Below are 22,382 nucleotides of genomic sequence, written 5' to 3'. Positions count from 1 at the left end.
CAGGAGGACTACCAGTCCCGGCATTCCGCGCGGCGGCCCCACCTGTGGCTGCAGACATACCTGCGTGCTGAGGAATGTGGGGGCGGGGCTTCACAAGTAACGAGAGAGCAGGGAAGAAGGGAAAAGTCCCCCGAAAGTAGAGAGAAGAGGTTCTGCAGCAGGTGAGGAGCAATGCTCTGCAGAGAGGGGGAATACGGGGAGGAGGGGATGGTCTGCAGGGAGGTATAATGGGGCGGAATGCTCTGCAGAGAGGTGTCGTGTCACAATGCTCTGCAGAAGTGTGTCATATGGGAGGATACTCTGCAGGGAAGTGTCGTGAGGGAATGTGCTGCAGAAGTGTGACATATGGGAAGAATGCTCTGCAGAGAGGTGTCACGTGAAGGGGAATGCTCTGCAGAGGGGTGTCACCTGAAGGGGAATGCTCTGCAGAGAGGTGTCATATGGGAGGATACTCTGCAGGGAAGTGTGAGGGAATGTGCTGCAGAAGATTGACTTATGGGGAGAATGCTCTGCAGAAAGGTGTCACGTGAAGGGGAATGCTCTGCAGAGAGGTGTCATGTGGAGGGGAGTGCTCTGCAGAGAGGTTTCATGTGGAGGGGAGTGCTCTGCAGAGAGGTTTCATGTGGAGGGGAGTGCTCTGCAGAGAGGTGTCATGTGGAGGGGAATGCTCTGCAGAGAGGTGTCATGTGTAGGAGAATGCTCTGCAGAGAGGTGTCAGGTGGAGGGGAGTGCTCTGCAGAGAGGTGTCAGGTGGAGGGGAATGCTCTGCAGAGAGGTGTCAGGTGGAGGGGAGTGCCCTGCAGAGAGGTGTAGGGGAATGCTCTGCAGAGAGGTGTTAGGTGGTGGGGAATGCTCTGCAGAGAGGTGTCAGGTGGTGGGGAATGCTCTGCAGAGAGGTGTCTTCATTGTGTGGGGAATGTTCTACACAAAAGTGATGTGGGGGATGTTCTGCAGAGGTGTTGTAGAGTGGAATGCTCTGCATATAGGTGTCAAATGTAGGAGCTGTTTTGCATGGAGGTTGTTTTTTTTTTTGGGGGGGTGCTCTACAAAAAGGGGGCATAAGGGATATGTTCTGCAGAGGGGTGTAGTATAGGGTAGAATGCTCTGCAGAGAGGTGTCTTGTGGGGAGATGCTCTGTAGAGGGGAGTCATCTAGGAGGAATGTTCTGCAGAAAGGTGTCATATGGAGAAATGTTATGTCAGGAGGTGACATGTAGGGTGGAATGCTCTGCAGAGAGGTGCTGTGGGGGAATTCTCTGCAAAGGAGTAAAATTTGTAATGCAGAGAGTTGTCATATAGGGGGATACTCTGCAGAGATGTGATGCGCAGGGATGCTCTGCAGGAAGCTGTTATAGGGAGGAAATGTTCTGCAAAGACCTATCATTTGGGAGAATACTCTGCAGAGCAGTGTTGTGGGACAATGGTCTGTAAACAAGTTGACTAGGGGAAAGTTCTGCAGACTATTATCCTCTGTTCTGCAGGGAGGTGTCACACGTGGGAGCGGGACTATGGTGTCGATGTGATTACTTACCATAAAGATCAGTGTAGAGAGGTGACCTCCTGTACAGCAATGGGGATTATTACTATCTGTGTAGAGAGGTGACGTCCTGTACGGTTATAGGATTATTACTATCGGTGTAGAGAGGTGACCTCCTGTACGGTTATAGGATTATTACTATCGGTGTAGAGAGGTGACCTCCTGTACGGTTATAGGATTATTACTATCGGTGTAGAGAGGTGACGTCCTGTACGGTTATAGGATTATTACTATCGGTGTAGAGAGGTGACCTCCTGTACGGTTATAGGATTATTACTATCGGTGTAGAGAGGTGACCTCCTGTACAGTTATAGGATTATTACTATCGGTGTAGAGAGGTGACCTCCTGTACAGTAATGGACAGGTGTGTAGCTAATGTCCCTTGGGCCCTGGTGCAAGAGGTCAACTTGGCCCCCCCCCCCCCCCCGTTCCTCGACCAAGCGATGCGATACATCGATAATAGCAAGAGACAGATATTACCAATAATACCAGTATATAGGAAATATTATCACCATACATATTACCGCCATACTGTTACTAACCAAATCCTGTATACTGAGACCAATATTGCCAATAATACCAGTATACAAGGGGGAACTATTACTGCCACACCACTACCATCACCACCATATTGTTACTGACCAAATCTAGTATACTAAGACCAATAAAACACACAGTACCAGATTACAAGTAACAAATAATACCACCACATACTGACTAACAATACCACATACTGACTAACAACACCGCATACTGACTAACATCCACTGTACACAGATCACCATCACCTCATCCAGTCATATAGAGGCTGACCCAGCCCTACACAGGCTCTGTACACCATATCCATTACAGTGCAGTTATATCAAGTGACTCACATTGGACGTCTTCTCTAATCGGAGTTGTTTCCTTTTCATCTTCTCCATCCGTCCTGGGCCGTTATGAGAACTTCTCCGAGCCACAAATCCACAGAATCTGACAGACAAACATATTAGGCTCCTCACACTGGCACCATCCTCAGTACTATACAAACTGCACATCTGTATTGGCCCCTTTACACCCTCATTAAAGTGACTGTACCACCAGGCCCAGGATGAAGCACTGGAGGCGGCCAACCCACCCTTAGTGGGAGGAAACCCCCGCACCTCTATGATAGGGATCCATTGATTCTAATGGAGACACGTCATGGAGGGGCTGGGGTTTCTTCCCACTGGGGGTGGGTCGGCCCGCCTCCAGTGCTTCAGCCTGGGCCTGGTGGTACAGTCACTTTAAGTGGGTAGGCTGACTCTGTGATCCCCATGATAGTATATGCCCCCCTCTGTGTCAATGGTCCCTAGCTCAGTCTTCCATATAGATGGCCCCTTGTGCATCTCCTTGACAGCACCTCTCTGTGTAGTCCCCCTATAGTAGATTCCCCCTCGTATAGTCCCCCTTATAGATGCCCCCTCTGTCTAGTGTCCCTTACAGATTGACCATTTCTGTGTATTCCCCCTTAAAGATGCCCCCTGTGTTGTCCCCCTCTTCCCCCTATTTTAGATGGCCCCCTGTGTTGTCCCCCTTATAGTTGCCCTCCTTACAAGGCCTCCCCTTATAGATGGCCCCCTTATGTTGCCCCCCCCCCCTTATAGATGCCTTCCTGTGTTGTTCCCCTTATGTTGCCCCCCCTTGTAGATGGATCACTTATGTTGCCCCCTCTCTTTTAGATAGCCCCCTGTGTTGCCCCCCCCCCTTACAGATGGCTTCTCTATGTTATCCTCCTTATGTTGCCCCCCCCCTTATAGCTGGCCCCTCTGTGTTGCCCCCCTTATACTGCCCCCCATGTAGATGCCCCCACTGTGTTGTTCCCCTATACATGCCCCCTTATGTTGCCACCCCTCTTGTAGATTGCCCGTGTTGTCCTTTTATATTTGTCCCCCGAAAAGCAGATAAAAACAAAGAAAAAAACCTCACCTAACACCTCGCTCCCCCGTCGCAGCTCCCTTCTCGTCTATTCTTCTGAGGTGTCAGACGGGCCCCCGGCGATGCTCAGCTTCCTAGTGGTGTCCCCGGCATTCCCGGGCAGCATATGCACAAGAGAGCTCAGTGTGCGCCGCCGGGGCTGTTACTTCGGGTCAGGGAGCAACGCGCTCCCTGACCCGGAAGTAACAACTCCGGTGCACACAGCTCCCTGGTGCCTATGCTGCCCGTGAATCCCGGGGACACCACTAGGAAGCTGAGCATCGCCGGGGACCCGTCCGGCACTGACTCTTATGACCGCAAGCAAAAGAATGCTTGTGGTCACAAGAGTGATCAGTGCGACGGGAACCCGCGGCGGAGGACGGCCGGGGGCAGGGGATAGATTGTTGGGCGCGGGCCCCCCTCGACGCCGGGCCAGGTCGCAGCGGCGACCCCTGCGACCACGGTGGCTATGCCACTGGTAATGGGGATTATTACTATCTGTGTAGAGAGGTGACGTCCTGTACAGTAATGGTGATTATTACTATCTGTGTAGAGAGGTGACGTCCTGTACAGTAATGGTGATTATTACTATCTGTGTAGAGAGGTGACGTCCTGTACGGTTATAGGATTATTACTATCGGTGTAGAGAGGTGACGTCCTGTACAGTTATAGGATTATTACTATCGGTGTAGAGAGGTGACGTCCTGTACAGTTATAGGATTATTACTATCGGTGTAGAGAGGTGACCTCCTGTACAGTTATAGGATTATTACTATCGGTGTAGAGAGGTGACCTCCTGTACAGTTATAGGATTATTACTATCGGTGTAGAGAGGTGACCTCCTGTACAGTTATAGGATTATTACTATCGGTGTAGAGAGGTGACCTCCTGTACAGTTATAGGATTATTACTATCGGTGTAGAGAGGTGACGTCCTGTACAGTAATGGGGATTATTACTATCGGTGTAGAGAGGTGACGTCCTGTACAGTTATAGGATTATTACTATCGGTGTAGAGAGGAGACGTCCTGTTGTAATGGTTACATTACATGGCGGAAGGGGCAGATTTATCTGGGGAGGGGGCCAGGTTGTCTGGAGAGGGGGGCAGGTTATATGCGATGGGGGCAGGTTATCTGGGGAGGGGGGCAGGTTATATGCGACAGGGGCAGATTTATCTGGGGAGGGGGGCAGGTTATCTGGGGAGGGGGCAGGTTATCTGGGGAGGGGGGCAGGTTCCATGCGGCGGGGGCAGATTATCTGGGGAGGGGGGCACGTTATATGCGACGGGGGCAGATTTATCTGGGGAGGGGGGCAGGTTATCTGTGGAGGGGGGCAGGAACCATGCGGCAGGGGCAGATTATCTGGGGAGGGGGGCAGGTTCCATGCGGCTGGGGCAGATTATCTGGGGAGGGGGGCAGGTTCCATGCGGCTGGGGCAGATTATCTGGGGAGGGGGGCAGGTTCCATGCGGCGGGGGCAGATTATCTGGGGAGGGGGGCAGGTTCCATGCAGCTGGGGCAGATTATCTGGGGAGGGGGGCAGGTTCCATGCGGCGGAGGCAGATTATCTGGGGAGGGGGGCAGGTTCCATGCGGCGGCAGATTATCTGGGGAGGGGGGCTGGTTCCATGCGGCGGAGGCAGATTATCTGGGGAGGGGGGCAGGTTCCATGCGGCGGCGGCAGATTATCTGGGGAGGGGGGCTGGTTCCATGCGGCGGAGGCAGATTATCTGGGGAGGGGGGCTGGTTCCATGGGGCGGAGGCAGATTATCTGGGGAGGGGGGCTGGTTCCATGTGGCGGCGGCAGATTATCTGGGGAGGGGGGCTGGTTCCATGTGGCGGCGGCAGATTATCTGGGGAGGGGGGCAGGTTTCATGCGGCGGCGGCAGATTATCTGGGGAGGGGGGCAGGTTCCATGCGTCTGGGGCAGATTATCTGGGTGACTCTGGTCAGGGATCTCCCGGGATGTTGCGGCGGATTCCTGGCAGATGAGGCTCCGGGTTATTATATAACCTCAGGATTCCTCCTGTTTTAGGCTGATGAATTACTCAAGAGTTTTTCTATATAAAACCAGATAATGACCTCGCCCAGTGATGTCAGGAGCCGAGCGCCGGGATTGTACAACACAGCACACAATACAATCCAAACATAACATGGTGAGAACTCTCATAACCTGCAGTCCCATGTAACAGCACAGATAACACAGTGATATCTCTGAGTACAGATAATGTAGAAGCTGTCACCTGCAGTCCTATGTAACACCACATATAACAGTGATATCTCTGAGTACAGATAATGTAGTAGCTGCCACCTGCAGTCCTATGTAACACCACAGATAACACATTGATATGTCTTAGTACAGATATTGTATTAGATGTCACCTGCAGTCCTATGTAACACCACAGATAACACAGTGATCTCTGAGTACAGATAATGTAGTAGATGTCACCTGCAGTCCTATGTAACAGCACAGATAACACAGTGATATCTCTGATTACAGATAATGCAGTAGCTGCCACCTGCAGTCCTATGTAACACCACAGATAACACAGTGATATCTCTGAGTACAGATAATGTAGATGTCACCTGCAGTCCTATGTAACAGCACAGATAACATAGTGATATCTCAGAGTACAGATAAGGTAGTAGCTGTCACCTGCAGTCCTATGTAACACCACAGATAAAACAGTGACATCTCTGAGTACAGATAATGTAGTAGATGTGACCTGCAGTCCTATGTAACACCACAGATAACACAGTGATATCTCTGAGTACAGATAATGTATTAGATGTCACCTGCAGTCCTATGTAACACCACAGATAACACATTGATATGTCTTAGTACAGATAATGTATTAGATGTCACCTGCAGTCCTATGTAACACCACAGATAACAGTGATATCTCTGAGTACAGATAATGTAGTAGCTGTCACCTGCAGTCCTATGTAACACCACAGGTTACAGTGCGGCTCTATGGCTCATTATACCAGGTGACAGGCTACATCTGTACTTCCCGGTGTGTAGCTACATGTTGGGATGGCTCATCCAGCTGCCTGACACCTCCTTCTCCCAGTATTACTCTCATCCCAGTTCACATCTTCACATCCAGACCAGTACATCATGGTGCAGACACGGCAGAGGCAGAAACTTTCTCGGTTTGGGAGCATGCTGTCACTATCCGGAGGACGGAACCTGCGCAGCCGCATATGGTGGGTGCACAACACGACTGGGGGCGCCCCACAGATGAAGGAGGAGGGTATGGGGCTTTGGTGGTGAATGGAGGACAGGAGGTTCTATCAATAGAGGGGGGGGGGGGGAGGCTTTGGTGGTGTATGGAGGATAAATCCATAAAGTATGAGGGGCTTGGGTGGTGTATGGAGGACAGAGGGTTCTATCAGTAGAGGGGGAGAGGCTTTGGTGGTGTATGGAGGACAGAGGGTTCTATCAGTAGAGGGGGAGAGGCTTTGGTGGTGTATGGAGGACAGAGGGTTCTATTCTTCGGTGGTGTATGGAGGAAGACCCATTAGTAGAGGGTGAGAGGCTTTGGTGGTGTATGGAGGACAGCTATTTTACCATACTAGAACCTTGTTCTCATATACAAACCTGCCTACACTGCGGGCCTAGTGGGGTAGACCACCCTGTTGTAGAGGGTCCTGCCTTCATAGGTCTGATAGTAAATGTGCTATGTGTGTCACTGGGTATCAGGTTGTTTAGTAGGTGCCCCCCCCCCCCCCACCTATGCAGAGGAGAAGACCTTTTTCCTTCATCTGCTGCCAAAAGGAAGTTCACAGACAGGGAAGATGATACCAGCGGTGATACCAGGCGTCTGCTGTGTAACCCTGACCTAGATACCTTCTACTATTACATAATGTGGGTTATTGTGGGCACAGTCATTGATCAGGAACCCGGTCATTACTTGGTTATTCCCCCACTAGCGGTTTATATTATGTCACTGTGGACACTATGACTGATGGTTACAGTCACTCATTCTCAGTTGGGCACTGTTGGTTACGGTCACTCATTCTCAGTTGGGCACTGTTGGTTACGGTCACTTATTCTCAGTCCACTGTTGAGTGCGGTCACTCATCCTTAGATGGACACTGTTGGTTACGGTCACTCTCTTTCGGTTGGGCACTGTTACGGTCACTCTCTCTCTCTTAGTTGGGCACTGTTGGTTACGATCACTCATTCTTAGTTGGGCACTGTTGATAATGGTCACACTTTCTATCTCAGTCGGGCACTGTTGGCTACGGTCACTCTCAGTTGGGCTTTGTTGGTTACGGTCACTCATTCTCAGTTGGGCACTGTTGGTTACGGTCACTTATTCTCAGTTGGGCACTGTTGGTTACGGTCACTCATTCTCAGTTGGGCACTGTTACGGTCACCCTCTCTGTCGGGCACTGTTGGTTACGGTCACCCTCTCTGTCGGGCACTGTTGGTTACGGTCACCCTCTCTGTCGGGCACTGTTGGTTACGGTCACCCTCTCTGTCGGGCACTGTTGGTTACGGTCACCCTCTCTGTCGGGCACTGTTGGTTACGGTCACCCTCTCTGTCGGGCACTGTTGGTTACGGTCACCCTCTCTGTCGGGCACTGTTGGTTACGGTCACCCTCTCTGTCGGGCACTGTTGGTTACGGTCACCCTCTCTGTCGGGCACTGTTGGTTACGGTCACCCTCTCTGTCGGGCACTGTTGGTTACGGTCACCCTCTCTGTCGGGCACTGTTGGTTACGGTCACCCTCTCTGTCGGGCACTGTTGGTTACGGTCACCCTCTCTGTCGGGCACTGTTGGTTACGGTCACCCTCTCTGTCGGGCACTGTTGGTTACGGTCACCCTCTCTGTCGGGCACTGTTGGTTACGGTCACCCTCTCTGTCGGGCACTGTTGGTTACGGTCACTCATTCTCAGTCGGGCACTGTTGGTTACGGTCACTCATTCTCACTCTTTTTTTATTCACTGTTGGTTACGGTCACCCTCTCTGTCAGGCACTGTTGGTTACGGTCACTCATTCTCAGTCGGGCACTGTTGGTTACGGTCACTCATTCTCACTCTTTTTTTATTAACTGTTGGTTACGGTCACTCTCTCTGTCGGGCACTGTTGCTTACGGTCACTCTCTCTGTCGGGCACTGTTGCTTACGGTCACTCATTCTCTGTCGGGCACTGTTGCTTACGGTCACTCATTCTCTGCCGGGCACTGTTGCTTACGGTCACTCATTCTCAGTCGGGCACTGTTGCTTACGGTGGTCCAGGAATGCATTTTAATGTTTCTAAATGTAAAATAATGCACTTGGGGAGGAGGAATCCTCTATCATATTGGCAGTTCTGTGTTAGCAAAGACTTCAGTAGAGAAGGTAGTGATTTCTGACAGCCTTAAAGAGGTTGTCTGGGGGCTGCGGGGGACATGTTAGTAATGCAAACTTACCTGTCCCATTCCCCCGCCGCTGCCAGATTCCATGCTGCCCACTCTGCACCGCTTCCTGTGTTTTCATAACATACAATGACGTTGCGCTCCCACCGGATATGGTTGCTCAGCATAGACTCTATACTGAGGAGCTGTTTTCTATGGGAGCGCAACGTCATCGGATGTTCACAAAACACAAAAGTGTTGCAGAGCGGGCAGCCTGGGATCTGGGGGGGAACGGGATAAGTAAGTATGCATTACCAACATGTCCCCCGCAGCCTGATCAAGTACAATATTGTATCTTGCATATATTTTTCCTAGATAACCTCTATATTGTAAGTCACCAGTGTAACCAGGCGGTAGGGAAAGCTAATGGTATAATGGTATGCTATATATATATATATATATATATATATATCTATCTCTCTCAGGGATTTGATCAAATTCTGGGAAATGATGAAATAAACACACCGTTCCATCTTTTGATCAAATCCCTGACCCCTTTCAGGGAAATGATGGAATGAATGAGTGAGGAGTCGGCCAGCTCTATGTTTGGCGGCAGAGGTGAATGGGGAGAAGAGCAGAACACCTCCGGGCAGGCATATGGCGGCGGAGTGGACGGGACCTCCTGGCAGGCATTTGGCGGCAGGGTGGACGGGACCTCCTGGCAGGCATATGGCGGCGGGGTGGACGGGACCTCCCGGCAGGCATGGCGGCTGAGGCGCATGGGGGAACAGATCGGCACACCTCCTTGCAGGCATACGGCGGAGGATGGATGGGGAGCAGAGCGACACACCTCCCGGCAGGCATATGGCAGTGGGACGGACAGCACTGGAGGCGGACAGGGAGCAGAGCGGCACACCTCCCTGCAGGCATACAGTGTTGGGGCGGATGGGGAGCAGAGAGGACAGGCTGGGGGAGCTGGAGGCATATATGTATTTGTATGCTTAATAAAAAACTGAACTCAAGAACAATAGGACACAGTGAGAGGTTACTGGGGGAAAGAACAGAAGCAACGTCAGAAAATATTACTTAACTGAAAGAGTAGTAGATGCTTGAAACAAACTTCCAGCAGATATGGTAGGTAAATCTACAGTAAGTGAATGTAAACCTGCCTGGTATATACATATATCTATCCTAGGATAATAACAAGGGAAATACTAATAGGTCCGACTAGATCATGGATCTCCAAACTGCGGCCCTCCAGCTGTTGCAAAACCACAACTCTCATCATGCCTGGACAGCTAAAGTGTTGGATTTGGCTGTCCAGTCATGACGGGAAATGTAGTTTTGCAACAGCTGGAGGGCCGCAGTTTGGAGACCCATGGACTAAATGGACCCAGTGGTCTTCTATGTTTCTAACGTCCGGGCAGCCCATAGGATACAGCAGCATCTGCTGCCGAAGCTCCCATTCCACAGAGCGGCGGCAGATCATCAGTCGTTTGTCTTTCAACATGTTTGAAAAACAAACGACGCAACGATCAGCAATGAACAATGTCGGCTGGTCGTTGCTGTCAATTCCATGGGATGATTATCGGCCGTAATGGCCGAATACGGGCGATAATTGTTCCGTGGAATAGGGCCTTTAGACCCGGGGCCAGCTGCAGTGTCAGCCGGGGTATAGCGGACCCTAGTGGCCACGGGTAGCACCTGCTATTTACCAATAACTAGGGGCCCATCGTGGATTTGCCGCAGCTTCAGGGCTCTCTTACACATGGCGATACGGGCCACGGCTGCCAAGTGCAATACTGCATTGCAGGTCCTAACTTGCCGTTTTAAACAATGGCAAATCCAGGTGCCACCTGCAATTAAAGGGGGTGTATATTATTAAGAACTGATGCATTATTACGATGAAATGAAAAATCCTTCCAATGTACGAGCATTTCTGATAATGTCCTGTCTGTATGAGCGAGAGAAACTTGCTAATCCCTCATGCGTCTGCATTTTTATAACCTGTTGCCCTTGGTTACGACCTAGTAATATGGGTCGGGCATGCTCAGTGCAGCTACGGAGAGCCCCAGTGATATCAGTGGCCCTAATGTAGTCGCCTATCGAGACTCAAAAACCTGGTCTGCTGCGAGTTTGATTATAGGATAGCAATGGGAATTGACCTGAATGTGGTCGCTAGTCATCAAATGAATGGGGCCCACTGGCGTACGCCACAGTATATGTCATCCTCCCTTTTATGACAGGATGACGACAGGTACTAGCGACATACTGCATGAGCTTAGCCCGAGGCTCTGATGTTCTCGCGTTTCAGTCACTTTTTTTTACTAGTTAGAGACCTTTCGTACTGTGGTAAGCGGTGTCTGTCGACAGTACAAATTGCGGGAAAGACCCTGATGTGTATGGCCGATGTGCTGTCCGTTATACATAGGGTTCAGTAGTATATAAGGAACAACCAGATTCCAGTATAATTGAAGAGGTTTACAGACTAAAGGCCCTATTTCACCAACAGATCTGAGGACAGATTATCTGCCAAAGATTTGAAGCCAAACCCAGGAGTAGATTTGAAAAGAGGAGAAATCCAGTCTTTCCTTTATGACCTGATCTCTGTTTATAGTCTGTTCCTGGGTTTGGCTTCAAATCTTTGGCAGATAATCTGTCGTCAGATCTGTTGGTGGAATAGGGCCTTAAGCGCACAGAAGAGAAGAGCGACGTCTGACTCGCCCACCACAACAATCACTATGTCCAACAAAGGGTGCACACTATGGTTGGATACGTCAGGAGCTGTATTTACCATCGGTTCTTCCCCAATGATTGAGAGACCAGGGCTAGTGGGAATGATAGGAATAGTAGATTGGGAGCTCCTGTGGTTTGGGACAATGGGAGTGATAGAGAATGTAGATTGTAAGCTCCTGGGGTCAGTGTTGTGTTTCCCTTCTCCAGGTTGCTCTGTGGCCCCCTTCCTATCCCAATACATGAGGCACCTCTGTACAACCCCAGTCGTGTCCCTCCTGTCCCAGGGTATGAGGCACCTCTGTACAGTCCCAGTTGCCCTCCCGTCCTGATGTATGGGGCACCTCTGTACAGTGCCGGTTGCCCTGTGGTCCCTACTTTCCCGAGGTATGAGTCACCTCTGTACAGTTCTGGGGTATGAGGCACCACTGTATAGCCCCGGTTGCCCTTTGTTCCTCCTGTCCAGGGGTATGAAGCACCTCTGTGCAGTCCCGGGGTATGAGGCACTTCTGTATAGTCCCGATTGCCCTGTGTCCCTCCTGTCCCAGGGTATGAGGCATCTCTGTATTGTCCCGGTTGCCCTGTGCCTCTTCTGTCCCAGGATATGAGGCACCTCTGTATTGTCCTGGTTGTCCTGTGTCCCTTCTGTCCCAGGGTATGAAGCACCTCTGTACAGTCCCGGGGTATGAGGCACCTCTGTATTGTCCTGGTTGTCCTGTGTCCCTTCTGTCCCAGGGTATGAAGCACCTCTGTACAGTCCCGGTTGCCCTGTGTCCCTCCTGTCCCAGGGTATGAGGCACCTCCGTACAGTCCCGGTTGCCCTGTGTTCCTCCTGTCCCAGGGTATGAGACACCTCTGTACAGTCCCAGGGTATGAGGCACCTCTGTACAGTCCCGGGGTATGAGGCACCTCTGTATTGTCCTGGTTGTCCTGTGTCCCTTCTGTCCCAGGGTATGAAGCACCTCTGTACAGTCCCGGTTGCCCTGTGTCCCTCCTGTCCCAGGGTATGAGGCACCTCCGTACAGTCCCGGTTGCCCTGTGTTCCTCCTGTCCCAGGGTATGAGGCACCTCTGTACAGTCCCGGGGTATGAAGCACCTCTGTACAGTCCCGGGGTATGAGGCACCTCTGTATTGTCCCGGTTGCCCTGTGTTCCTCCTGTCCCAGGGTATGAGGCACCTCTGTACAGTCCCGGGGTATGAGACACCTCTGTACAGTCCCAGGGTATGAGGCACCTCTGTACAGTCCCGGGGTATGAGGCACCTCTGTATTGTCCCGGTTGCCCTGTGTCCCTCCTGTCCCAGGGTATGAGGCACCTCTGTATTGTCCCGGTTGCCCTGTGTCCCTCCTGTCCCAGGGTATGAGGCACCTCTGTATTGTCCCGGTTGCCCTGTGTCCCTCCTGTCCCAGGGTATGAGGCACCTCTGTACAGTCCCGGTTGCCCTGTGTCCGTCCTCTCCCCTTCAGGTTCACATGAATCTATCACATTCCTGGTGTCTCCCCACCCCGAGCCTGAGTCACCAGCTCCTCTTATTATTTTGCCTCACATCTCCTCCTGCCTCACACACTGTCTCCTCCGGCTCATGTTCCCTCCTCTGCTCTCTGCTCCACTTCTCTAATGGAAGTTCTTCTCCCCAGGACCAAGCTGCTTGGCTGGAAGGATTCGGTGTACAAGATGGCAGGCGACAACGTCAAGTCCTCGCACTCCCTGCTGAACATGGACTTCCAGTGTAAGTGCTGCCCTATAGAGACCTGATTGTGTATGTAGGAATTTGTGTATAGGTTGTACATGTATGAAGTTGTGTGCAGGCCCTGGGCTATTTAAGGAGTGCTATATACCAATCTGCCTAGGTCAGTATATATCATCTGCAGTATATAGATATAAGAAGAATTGAGAAGACCATATAAAGTTCTATATGGGGTCATGTATATAGGATGCTGTATAAAACTCATTATAGACAATGCATGGGGTGATGGGCTAAATAGTTGTGCATAAAGTGTTATGCAGAATGTATACGGGATGATGTATATAGTTGTGTATGGAGTGATGCAGAGCCAAGCATAGGTTGCATTATATAGCACAGTATATGATTCTATGCAGAGGTCAGTATAGGTTGTGTATAGGACCCTCTGTGGAGGCCAGTATAAGGTTGTATATGGGATGATGTATAGACGTTGGTATAGGCTGTGTTTGTGCTAGCGCATATAGTTGGGTTTAGGATAATGTATAGAGCTAAGTGTAGGTTGTGTATAGTGTGATACATATAGCGGTATAGGATTTTATATAGTGCCCACTATAAGTCTTGTATGCTGTGGTACATATAGGGTGCTGTATAGGTTGTGTAAAGTGTGATTCATATAGCACTGTATAAGGAATGATCTGTATAGGGAGCTGTGTAAGGTGTGATACATATAGGGCTGTATAAGGTGTGATGCATATAGCTCTGTATAGGGTGCTGTATATAGTGTGATACATATAGCTCTGTATAGGCTGCTGTATATAGAGTAATAGATTGGGTGCTGTATATGGTGTGATACACATAGCCCTGTATAGGGTGCTTTATATGGTGTGATACACATAGCTCTGTATAGGGTGCTGTATATAGTGTCATACATATAGCTCTGTATAGGGTGCTGTATATAGTGTAATACATATAGCTCTGTATAGGGTGCTGTATATAGTGTAATACATATAGCTCTGTATAGGGTGCTGTATATAGAGTGATGCATATAGCTCTGTATAAGGTGTGATGCATATAGCGTTGTATAGGGTGCTGTATATAGAGTGATGCATATAGCGCTGTATATAGTGTAATACATATAGCTCTGTATAAGGTGTGATGCGTATAGCGCTGGATAGGGTGCTGTATAAGCTAATGTATGTGGGATCTGTCCTGGTATACACTGCGCCTTGTGTTTGTCCCGAGCAGTAGCCGATATATTTAATGCGATGATTGCAGGGTGGAGTGTTCATCCAGGGATGGGAATGGCACATTGGGCAACACAGATACTGAGCAGAACCTCCTGTCCTCCCGGTGTGTACACACGTGTGCAGGACAGCAGAGGAGTCTCCCCATTGTTCGATAGACTGATAAAGTGGATGCAGTAGCTGTCACCAAGCTGTGTGTGTGAAATATGAGAATGGACAAGAAGTGTTGTCATGTGGATACAGGCAGAGATCCCCTGATAACGCAGCACAGGGTCTTAGGAAGATTTCCTTCATTGTATCCACAACCAGACTATAATAAAGTGCTGTTAGGGTTGAGGTGCATTGTGAGTTGGTCGTTTGAGGTTGCTAGATGTTCACATTGTGTCCCTGGGCTGCACGGGCTCGTCTCACCACAATTGCTAGCAGATGAGCCGTCCCTGCGCCGTGCCCTCGCCCTTTGCCTGGAGGGTGAGACGTCTCGGCAGGATCAGGTTTCTGGCCGGTGTGGGTTGATGGTTGAGCTGTGATTTTTGGGGAGGACCCATGGCGGCTGATGGTTTTCTTCTGTTTCTCTGCAGCTTTGGCAGCTCAGGAGCTGAATGCAAAACAGATAGAACTGGACTCTGCCACCGCCAAACTGGATCAACTGCGCTGGGAACTGGAAAAGGGGAAGTCATCCAATTCCCCAAGCAAGTTGGATCACTTCTATCCCCCCAGCAAGCCAGATCACTTCCATCCGCCCAGCAAGCCAGATCACTTCCTTTCCTCCAGCAAGCCAGATCACTTCCTTTCCTCCAGCAAGCCAGATCACTTCCTTTCCTCCAGCAAACCAGATCCATTCCTTTTCCCCAGCAAGGTGGAGGTAAGATGGAGCGGAGCCAACGGCCTTGGTGTCGGGGAGCCCCCCTGGTCACTGACTGTCAGAGCGGAAAACCCAACCACACAAGTGTCTAATTTTCGATCTGTCTCTCCACAGGGTGTAGAATCTTCTACCATTCAAAACTTTAACCCCACCCTGTCGCCGTCCCTCACCCGCCGGTCCATGGCACCACAATCCCCCTCACAGATGAGCCTGACGTCTTCACTAAATTCCAGCAGGCCCAGACAAGAATCTTCCTTGGCGCCCCCAATGCCTACATCACTGACCATGAACTCTACGTCCACCGTGCCTTCCATATCCTTTAGCTCTTCCCCAAATATTAACCGCAGGTCCCTTACCTCTGAGGGTGGTGACCCATATATGACTGTCCCATCCCGGCCATCCTGGGGCCGCCCATCCTCTCCTCGTCCTGCGTACTATGAACGTCCTACATTATCCACACCCTCCCGCCTGTCTACTGGTTCTTATGAATATGGCTATGGACCCAAGCCGGTCTCGCCCGAGGGACCTCCCATGTACACGGACTGGCCTCAACCACACCGACCCCCTCCAGCCTACGAAGCTTCTCTAGGATATCCTGCACCTCGATTCTCAGGTAAATGGGGGGAGGGGGTAATATTATTTGTTTGCCATCGACCTCCATAACTGCATTACTGGATGTTTTGTTGAGGACAGAGCTTACTTTTATTTTACCAGTTTTTCAAAAAAATGGATGAAAAAAACGGATGCATTTGTGTTTATCTGTTTTTCCATTGACTTAAATTATAAAAGAAAGGACAAAAACGCATCTGTTTTTTTTAGCGTACACAAAAAATGGGATTGAACGCATTTTTATGTAAAAAAAAAATGCGTTTTGATACGTTGTTTTTTTCAATAATGGAAATTCATAGACAAACTGATTAAAATGGATGCACACAAACTGATGAAAAACGTATTGTGAACCCAGCCTTACAGATCTTTGTTCTCATCCCTCCATCACAGATAATGTCGGCTCCTTGCAGCGCCGTCCTCCCCAGCGCAGCTGGAACGAATCTGATCTGGACACCGTGTACGACAAGAAGACCCTTCAAGAAAGTGAGTGTAGTCTCGCAAGAGCAGCCCTGAACCCAGCAGGATGTTGTCCCCTCTTATTTTACATTTACTGTCTGCAGGGTCTGATAGAGCATCTCTGGGGGGAGTCCCGGTCATGAAAGCCGCCTGGAGGGAGAGCAGCCTGGACCCGGCACCAGTGAAGAGCAAGGTGAGGAAAGGTGCCAGACCTCACAGACTACAATGGGGAGGTGTTACTGTCATATGTGAAGAATGCGGGGTCACTGGGGTGACGGGTATTTCCTACATACAGCACTGGTGTAAGCTGAGCCCACCGCCCCCGGCGTTAGCTCGTACAACGGGATCTGGTTGGAATATCCCCCACAAGCCAGGTTGTTGCTGATCTGGTAATTGCTTGACATTTGTGAGTCATTGTGTGCAGCACCGCAGGCACCTAGTGTGATGGAACATTTCAGCCTCCGTCAGTACAACGTCCTATGTGTGCAAGAACAGCTGCTCCCAAGTGTATTGTGCAACATGGATGGATATATATATATATAATATATAGGCAATTGTAAGAACGATGATGTAAGAGGAATACAGGTACATAAGATTGAGCATAGACGGCTGGTGTTCAGTATAGCCTCAAGCCCCTGATGACACACTGCTAAAGGCGAAGCATGTCGAGTGACTGTAAATGTCCGACTACGTTGCAGCTGTCCGGGCCCTACAGTCACTACTGATAATGACACAAAAGTCTGGAAAGATAAATTATTTGTAGATGAATCATAGCTGGCGGCAGAAATAGGACTGTAACAAAGATGATATGAGAAGAATACAGTGGTTATGTAAGATTTAGTGTAGGCAGACCGTTTTTTGTCTATCCTCAGACCCCTGATGACACATTACTAGAGGCAAAACTCGTTGGAGAGACCTTTAACATAGTGACAATGACAGCTTCGGGATGTGTAGGTGTCTTGACACAAAAGAAGCTGAAAAAAAAATTCTTTATAGATAAGTCAAAGCTTTTCATAGAATCAAAGTGATGGTTCACACCACGTGTTACAACATAACCCTCATTTTTTACAAATTATAAGTATAGTTGTTTTGTTTAACCTGAAATTAGGGGCATTTATGCTGGTCGGGTTTGTATTGTTTTTGATCCATAAATCCCAACTTGGGGCTTTAGGGCAAATAACTAGTTAGTTTACTCGATATATCAGCTTCACCTCTCGCCACCAGCTATATGTTCCTATAGTGAAGACTGTGCTGTCATGGCTGGGCGAAGGAGGCCCGCACAAAATGCAGTGGTACCTCCGTTCTCAAACTGCTCTGAACTCGAACAATTCGGTTCTCCCTGTGTGCACTAGTTTGTTTTACATGTCAAGGACAGTACTGTAGTGATGAAATTGTACAATTTTTCATTGAAACATACAGGCACAGTAGTAGTTGTTGGTGGATTCTGGAAATAATTAACCACACTACTACCTATAGGAAAAACTGCTCGGTTCTCAACCAGTCTGCCCGAATGGACTGTGGTTGAGAAAAGAGGTACCACTGTATATTAAAACCCTTCACTTGCCCCCAGCTTGAGGTGCTCATGTGTCCACGGTTAGGAGAGGAGGAGCTGATAAGTCCACGGTTAGGAGAGTAGGGGTTTAATGAGTCCACGGTTAGGAGAGGAGGCTCTCATGAGTACACGGTTAGGAGAGGAGGAGCTCATAAGTCCACGGTTAGGAGTGTAGGGGTGTAATGAGTCCACAGTTAGGAGAGGAGGTGCTCATGTGTCTACGGTTAGGGTAGGAGGTGCTCATGAGTTCACGGTTAGGAGAGGAGGAGCTCATGAGTTCACGGTTAGGAGGAGAGGTGCTCATGTGTTTGTGGTTATGATAGGAGGCAGTCATGAGTTCATTGGATGGAGAGGAGGCGCTTTTGAGTCCAAGCTTATCTTGTTAAATATGGGCAATGTTTATGCAGCATGGCTTTGAGTCATTGTTTTCTTACTCTTTTCTTTCTCTCTCCCCCCCCCCCCCCCCCCCCCCCCCCCCCCCCCCCCCCCAGGCTGATATCTCTGCCTCCTCCACCCTCCCTCGGGGCTACAAGTTCTCATTGGATCGTGGTCCTCAAGGGCCGGATCCTGGATGGAAGACTGGTACAGGAAGCTTGCCCAGATCTTTTCCCTCTCAGCAACCCATCTCTCGTATTCCCGTCCCTCCTCCTGGGGGTCGGGGCCAGCCACACAGACCACTGCCCCTCTCCATGATCTTCCGTCTTCAGAATGCATTCTGGGAGCACCAGGCACCACCACAAATGTATTCACCCACTCCAATGAATATGCCACCCGTAGCACCAGTGTCCATTCCTGTGATCCCTGAAATTCCCAATCCAGCTGCAGCACCTGTGTCCCCAACTGTAATAGAAGAGGTCCCCCGGCCTCTAAGTCCCACCCGCCTTCAGCCACATCTGCCCCCATCCTTAGCAGAGGTACAGAGAGTCCTAGAAGATATTCCTCGACCACTAAGAAGACGAGGCTCCCAAGAGCACACCGCACAGGCCCAGCCACTTCCTTCAGACCGGAAGCAGTATCGGCAGATCATGGGGCGACTCTTTGGAAGGGCACCTCCTAAACCTTACGCTGCTCTAGAACAGGCAAAAACTGAGGAGAGACTTCAAGGATCTGGAAACAAAGCTGCCCTGTCCTCCGAGGACCAAGCTGCAGAGGCTGAAATTATCTCCAGGATGATGGCCATCCCTGAGGAGCTGAGGACTGAAGAAAGACCTCAAAGTTCTATCCAAAAGCCTTACATTAGCCCCGAAGACCCCATGTGCATCATCCTGGAGGCATCTGAGTCCAGGGTGGGGGCCACAGCTCCTCTACCACCCGAGCTGGAGCTCAGTGTCCCAGTTGTGGTCAGCGGAGGCCAAACCCCGGTAAGAGAATAGTATAATACACCACTCACACCCTGCAGGCCTCTATGATGCGTTTGGATGTTGGTTGATCATTAACAACATGACCACGACTTTGTTTTAGGAACTTCGCTCGGCTTTAAGAGGTCGTAGTTCTCCTCGCAGAGATCGGCCCCGACGTGCTCGTCTGGACCCCCTCATTCTGCTGCTCGATGGGGCCCTTACCGGAGAGCTGGATGTGGTGACCCAGGCTCTGCGGGAGGTAGGTTGTGTGATGTAGAAGTGAAGGCAGCGGCACTTGGTATGTGGTTTCTATCGTTTTCAAGAGCAGATCCACCCGTGCACATTTGAGAAGTCTCCATTGTAAGGATCAAATCCCATCAGTATCTCCACCCAGTGCACATGGTCTGAGCTTAGGAGGGTGGTGTTTCCCAGGGATAGAGGTGCTGGATGTGTAAGCTGCCGTCTGCTGTTAATCATCGATCTCCGACCCAGAGAACGTCTATATTGTCTGGTTAGAGAATTTGCCGTCTGACATTGATCCATTCCATAGTTCAGCCGAGCAGGAATTCTTAGCTGGAGATCAGTTATACTTAGGTATCATCTTAATAGCATTAATATTGCTTCCATCCATACAATCTCTTTTCGCTTGATGTTCCTTCATCACACCATTCTCTATACACCCAGTGGGATCCTGGTCCTGGCTAGTCTAGCATCGATGACCAGGACTGATCAATGGATTTTCTACATTATGTCCATTTCCTTACTGTTAATGTATCTTCTATTTCTTCTCATCTCTTAGGTCAAAGATCCAAGTCAGCCAAATGAGGAGGGGATTACTGCCCTTCACAACGCCATCTGTGGCGCCAATTATCATCTAGTCAACTTACTGATTAACAGTGGTGCCAATGTGAATGCAGCCGACAGCCATGGATGGTAAGGGGGATGGGGGGGTGATGGAGACCTGAAGTGATGGGACTTTTATAGGGAAACGTGAAATGATGCGGATAATCTGTGTCTCTTCAGGACTCCTCTTCACTGTGCCGCCTCCTGCAATGATCTCCAGATCTGCCATATTTTGGTGCGGCATGGTGCCGCCATCTTTGCTACAACGTTCAGTGACGGCAGCTTAGCTGTGGATAAATGTGATCCCTACAGAGATGGCTACAAGGAATGTCTCACCTACCTGACAGGTAAGACTACTACGGCAGATGATCCCCCGCCCCCAATCTTCATGGCTCTGCTTTTTACATGACCCCTACCCTTCCCTTATTCTCTCAGAGGTGGAGCACTGTATGGGGGAGACGCAGAGCGGAGTGGTCTATGCCTTATGGGATTATACAGCAGAGTTTGCCGATGAGCTGTCCGTACGCGAGGGCGACTCTGTCACCGTTCTCAGAAAAGACGAAGAAGGCGGCAACTGGTGGTGGGCAGCGCTGTGTGGGCGAGAGGGCTACGTGCCACGCAACTATTTTGGGGTAAGAACATTATAGGTGCTCATAGCTTTCCAATAGATTCTTTTAAAGTTTTTTTCCCATTTGTCATGTTGTCCTCACCGATCTCTTCTCTGTTGCAGATGTACCCGAGGCTCCGCCCCCAGCGCAGTCCCCTGTGATGGCGTTAGCAGAAGACATGTAGCGGCGTTGTGTATGTATGTGAGTTGTTTACAGGCGGTTGCGTGTTGGCGTGTGTGTGTGTGTGAATAGTCACTTTCTCTTTGTTGCTTCTTTAGACTTTGTATAAAAGGGTTTTGTTTTGTAATAAAATAATGATTATTGAAGGATTTATCGGATCTGATTGTTCCTACACATGAATGGATCTCATATTACCTAAATGACACAATCATGGCCGTAGTCAAACGTTCCAACATTTTTTTTTTTTTTGCCAAAGCAGATTGTGACTGATCAGCGATATCACTTTCATCCAATTCTCCACCACTTAGGTTACAGGTTTCAGGTTTTCTTATATGTTCTCTATCTGTAAATCTCTAAATATCGTTATTTATGTCTTATTACATTGATTTTCGTTTCCACCCACTTCTTCTTTTTCCATTCTGCTGCTGTGACATCTATTTTTTTTTTTTTTTAACTCTCATTATGTTTTCCTATAACTTTTCCAATTTTATTTTCTTATCTTACACACAGCTGGATGGGAACAACCAGCAACTTCTGCTGCACTCCATGTTGGATTTCCATGTATAATTCTTTCAGTTGATACAATTGGCGACTTTCTTTCTTTCTTTCTTTTTTTTTTTTTTTTTTTTTACCATGTTTTTATCATAGTCCCCAGGTTGTTAGGCATTTCAAGATGATCCCAGAGTATTTTTCTCTTCTTGATCTAGAACAACATTAGGCTCTATTCAGGCTTAGTATTTCCGTCATTCTTTTTCAACCAAAAACAGGAGTGGGTTGAAAACACAGAATCTGGGAAATCTTTCCATTATAATAATGCATGGTCAGTTCCACTCCTGATTTTGGTTGAGAAAAATACTGACAAAAAGACAGATGGAAATACTGTGTGTGAACGTAGCCTTAAAGCGAATGGACATCACTTTTGGGTTTTTAACAGACTATTCCGGAGCACTAGGGGCAGGCCCGACACGTCAAAGAGGGCAGGGGGTTTCATCACACTGGGGGCCAGTGCGCCTACCCTCAGTGCTCTGTGCCAGAGCTTGGGAATCGGGCGGCGATCCGTTAAGGTAAAAAAAAACAAAGCGATGTACCCGATGGTACGTTCACTTTAAGAACATTTTCCTTTTGTGCATACTGGACGAGTCTTGTCCAGCCATCATACCTTTTGTATCATATCTGGGGTTTGTGCATTTGCTATGAAGCAGTAAGGCCGGTGACCTCCTCTGTGTGTAGATTGGTTGTTGGATGGTAACGGCACCACGGCAGAAGAATTTCTTATTCACATAAGCGACGTTGTGGCTGAACAATACAGCCTTTATCAAGCGTCCACTAAGTGTAGGGAGTCCATAAATTTTACCAGAAGTTGTATAGGGGGCTCCAGCTTTACTCCTAGAAGAAAGGTCAGCCATAGAGTTCTCAGCTGGCTGATAGAAATGTTGGCCATAGAGGGATTTTTATAG

The 22,382-nt window shown here is 49.4% G+C and overlaps 1 protein-coding gene across 2 annotated transcripts; it reads left to right on the top strand.

The window, feature by feature from the left end:
• The first annotated feature begins 60 nt into the window (after positions 1-60).
• On the top strand, positions 61-21,076 carry PPP1R13L (protein phosphatase 1 regulatory subunit 13 like). 2 transcript variants are annotated; one of them, XM_069942974.1, is made up of 12 exons: positions 61-161; positions 13,185-13,276; positions 15,054-15,337; positions 15,452-15,950; positions 16,337-16,429; positions 16,507-16,595; positions 18,446-19,315; positions 19,416-19,553; positions 20,094-20,227; positions 20,318-20,484; positions 20,573-20,769; positions 20,868-21,076. In XM_069942974.1, exons 2-12 carry the CDS (start codon positions 13,222-13,224, stop codon positions 20,904-20,906), a joined length of 2,565 nt encoding a protein of 854 aa, XP_069799075.1. In that variant the 5' UTR covers positions 61-161; positions 13,185-13,221; the 3' UTR covers positions 20,907-21,076. The 2 variants fall into 2 exon arrangements, with proteins under 2 accessions (XP_069799075.1, XP_069799076.1); XM_069942975.1 differs by lacking the exon at positions 61-161 and adding an exon at positions 6,577-6,677.
• Positions 21,077-22,382: the final 1,306 nt, after the last annotated feature.

Source organism: Dendropsophus ebraccatus, chromosome 10 (genome assembly GCF_027789765.1).
Source record: "Dendropsophus ebraccatus isolate aDenEbr1 chromosome 10, aDenEbr1.pat, whole genome shotgun sequence".
Classification (NCBI taxonomy): domain Eukaryota; kingdom Metazoa; phylum Chordata; class Amphibia; order Anura; family Hylidae; genus Dendropsophus; species Dendropsophus ebraccatus.
Note: the sequence above shows the minus strand (reverse complement) of the source record. Positions and strands in the feature narration are given on the sequence as shown.